The following is a 3,678-nucleotide window of genomic DNA, read 5'->3' on the forward strand; positions in this document are numbered from 1 at the left end:
GATGTTATTCCACAACAATCCATTATTAATAATAATATATGTCTGCGGACATCAGAAATCCTAAAACGAGTCATTTTTTTGTTGGATACTACCGCAAACCTTATATATGCATCAAATATTTCGGGTTAAGTTGTTTAGCAGCCTTTTTTCTGCTGACAATACATCCTGACACATGATTGTCATGACCCAGACCCTTTTAACAGGTTGCTAGAGTGGATGGAAATGTTGCAATAGAATGAGTAAGATTAAGATGGAGAGCACTTAGAATATTGGCACTCATATTTCAGATTGTAAATTGTATTAATAGGAAAAATGACAAAGTTTATTGAAATGACACCAGGGAAACTGTATAAAAGAAATGTACAATTCCCTGACATGTGAATGACGGCTATAAATTGGTAATCTGTGTTCTCCAAATGTGCAAGAACTGGATACTTGCGGGAAACATTCAACCATTTTTAACCAAACAACTTAATGCATCTATGTTTATCTACTGATCATACATCGAACGTAGTATGGAGGCTCGTTTAGAGCAAATATTGCAGTGGCCGATCCTCCAACTCTTTTTTTTTTCTGTTGAACTGCTTACTGCTTCGAAACATGAGAGACGAGTTCCTGTCACAGGAGTACACAATGTGAGACCAGTCAGTTTGCAACTATGGAAAACAGCAACAGTTAATGACGTTTGTTAATTACCTACTGCAATAAGGAAATGGAAGGTGAATTAATGAAATTACCTCAGAATAACGCTTGTGGTCATGGGAGACATTGGAAGTTTTTACAATAGTCTCCCACTTGGAACTAGTTGAGGAAGTCTTCCTATTTATCTTCTTAGACTGGCCATGTGAAAAAGGATTTCGCAAGGATATGGAAGATAGATTACGCCATAGCCAAGGCTCAGAAGGTGATTTTGGTAGAGGTGGGGGTAGAGGTGATTGAGGGAATCCGACGCCTACATTTTTATCATCATTCACTTTTCCAGAATTCTCAGTTTGTGTTGCCAAATTCTCAGCAGGATGAACTATGGAGCATTCCAAGGACGCGGCTTCATGACCGAGATTTGCATCCTGTTTCATAACTTTAATGTTGTCTGCTCTACTTTTGAGATTCGATATACAACCAGAAGATGCCGATCCTGCTGCTGTAGACCCTATGTTTGTAGATTTTACCATCTTAACAGTGTCTAATGATTCTGGCATGCGAATTTCTTCAGTTCCTCTGCTTTCCCCCAAGTTCTCTGTCGAAAGTTTCTTAAGCAATTCTTCTTCCGAATCCAAAATTGGCAGTTCTGTATTATTTACCAAATCTATGTACAAAATTCTTTCAGCTAAACTACTTAATATATCTGATTCCCGTTTATACATCTGATATGCTGAGATGTCACGAAATTTATCAAACTCTTTGCTAGTTAAATTGACATTACCAGATTCTGTAGTTTTGACCATCTTCGGTACACCAAGAAACCTTGCTCCGTCATGAAAGGGAGACCGGGGCTTTTCATTCCGATAGGGAGATATACAACCACTCCTTGAGCGTGTACGAGGAAGTAAACTTTCTTTTCTGTATGAATCAATAGAATGACGAACCGTATTGGCACCAATTAATTTACTCTCTATAAGTTCTTGCTGCTTAACTCCAATTTTAATATCATCCCAGTAATTGTCCTTTAAACTCTGCTGCAAAGTCACAAAATTGTCAGTATAAATGACAGTTAAGCACAGAAAATAATGAGGATAGCAAGTTGGATAATTACCTTCTCTTGTTGAACTTGTGGTAAAGGGCCACTGTGAGCTGTTCTGGCCATTCTTCTAACCTCGGAAGCAGATGAAACAGGACTTTGGGGCCTGGATTTCATCCTTGGCACTGGATCAAGAAAACGCAAAGACTTCTTTGATAATCGAGGCAACAATCCACATGCTAAACCAGATCTTCTATGACGATAATCATCTCCGTCATCCTCAACTTCACTAAATGCATTCCTCTTGTAGGGACTGTATTGTGGTGCTGTGTTAGACCCGTATCTTTCTAGGAGGGGCCTTAATTCTCCGCTGACAATCTTCTTAACATTTCTTGACGCTTGGCTTTCCACAGATTTCTTTTTCTGAACATATTTTGGGGTTTCTATAATCATAGCCCTTGCAGCAGGCAAAAAACGAGCCATCATAAGGTCTAGAGTTTTTTGATCAGCCCTGAAGGTTTTGGATGATTGCGTAAATGGACCACCATTGCTACTTGAATCAGTTATACTGCAGCTCCCAGAAAACGACTCTGTCTGCGAGAGTGCGTCAAGTGATTCTAAAATTGCATCATCCCCGTCCTCAGAATGACATCCTTCGGTCATACCAACAACACTCACGTTTTCATTTAAAGGCGATGCTTCCAGTTGAGGCCTCGAAAGGTTTTGATACTCAAGTAATTCCCCTGAGACACGCTTTCTAATATCAAATGCTCTTCCTGGTGGAAATCTGGGACTAGGCAAAGGCTCTTTTTGAGACAAGGCCTCTCCTTTTCCTTCCACTTTAGGCCTCCCCGGAGTTCGTTCCCACTCAAAAGGAACTGCAGCTGGCTTAGTCAGGTCAGTTAATTCCGACACTGATCTGCGTGGAGGCACAGAGAGCTGCCTAGACGACGGTGGAGACACTGATTTGCGCGCAGGAACAGCCAGCTGCTTACACGGTGGTGGAACATCCTTATCTTTTCTTTTAACTCTCACAGATAGAAGTGGCGCATTAAAATTTAGTTTCTTTCCCTCCATTTAGTAGATCCTATCTGCTCTCTTTACTCTTGGGCTCAATTGTCGATTAAATTCGTGCCACTACAACGAAGAATGCAACGAAAACAGAGGTTAGTGTTATAGTCTTTCCACTATCCGGGCAACTAAACCAAGAATATACTAAACTTGAAACTACAAACTTCTAATCCAAAACAATAAAAATAACACATACAACATATACTATTGAAATGGCTGTTTCTTTGTCAATTGAACAAATATTTTCTCAATGCATAGAAGTCCAAAATCAAACAAAAGGGTAACAAAAACAATCAGTTAATCAAATATAAAGCTACTATGTTGGAAATCCAGAAAAACTATGACTAAACACCATGTTGAAAAACATACATTTACCACTAGATGAATCCGCAATATAAAAACTAAAATCGCGCTTGTATGCACAAGACTCTCGTATCAGAAATCATCTAACTTCGGTATAGTCACTTGAACAGACTTATAATGAATAAAACAGGGAAAACACAGTAGTTCCCCAACTACATCACTGCACTAAACAGTATTCAACTTAGTTTAACTACCAACTAGGCCATACCATACCAATTCATAAACACCCAAAACATCAAAGCAAATTCCGAAATCTGACCAAGACAAAACATAAGAAAAAAAGAGTTCAAATATTTCATACCCGTGTAAAAGATTGTGTGACTTTTAAGTGACCGTGAATGACGGGGAAAAAGAGTAATGCAATGTGAAGAAGAACAAGAGGAGGAAAAAGGCATGAAAACACAATGCAAATGCAAGTGTTGAAAGGTTGATGTTAGTTTGATGATAAGTGAGTGGGGCTGAGATTCAAGAGTTGAGACTAGACAAGTGTTTATTTCACATGGTATGGGGATATTGTTATCAAAATGGAAATTTGTCAGTCACGGATAAACCGTTAAGTTAGAAAT

At 38.9% G+C, this 3,678-nt stretch overlaps 1 protein-coding gene across 6 annotated transcripts; it reads right to left on the reverse strand.

The window, feature by feature from the left end:
* Positions 1–253: 253 nt before the first annotated feature.
* Positions 254–3,678, reverse strand: LOC108197182 (uncharacterized). 6 transcript variants are annotated; one of them, XM_017364723.2, is made up of 4 exons: positions 3,414–3,678; positions 1,754–2,815; positions 738–1,673; positions 254–615 (listed from the first exon to the last, which is right to left on the reverse strand). In XM_017364723.2, exons 2-4 carry the CDS (start codon positions 2,753–2,755, stop codon positions 586–588), a joined length of 1,968 nt encoding a protein of 655 aa, XP_017220212.1. In that variant the 5' UTR covers positions 2,756–2,815; positions 3,414–3,678; the 3' UTR covers positions 254–585. The 6 variants fall into 6 exon arrangements, with proteins under 6 accessions (XP_017220212.1, XP_063939551.1, XP_063939552.1 ...); XM_064083481.1 differs by having other exon boundaries at positions 738–1,676; positions 3,414–3,677; XM_064083482.1 differs by lacking the exon at positions 3,414–3,678 and adding an exon at positions 3,321–3,411.

This window comes from Daucus carota, chromosome 8, assembly GCF_001625215.2.
Source record: "Daucus carota subsp. sativus chromosome 8, DH1 v3.0, whole genome shotgun sequence".
NCBI lineage: Eukaryota > Viridiplantae > Streptophyta > Magnoliopsida > Apiales > Apiaceae > Daucus > Daucus carota.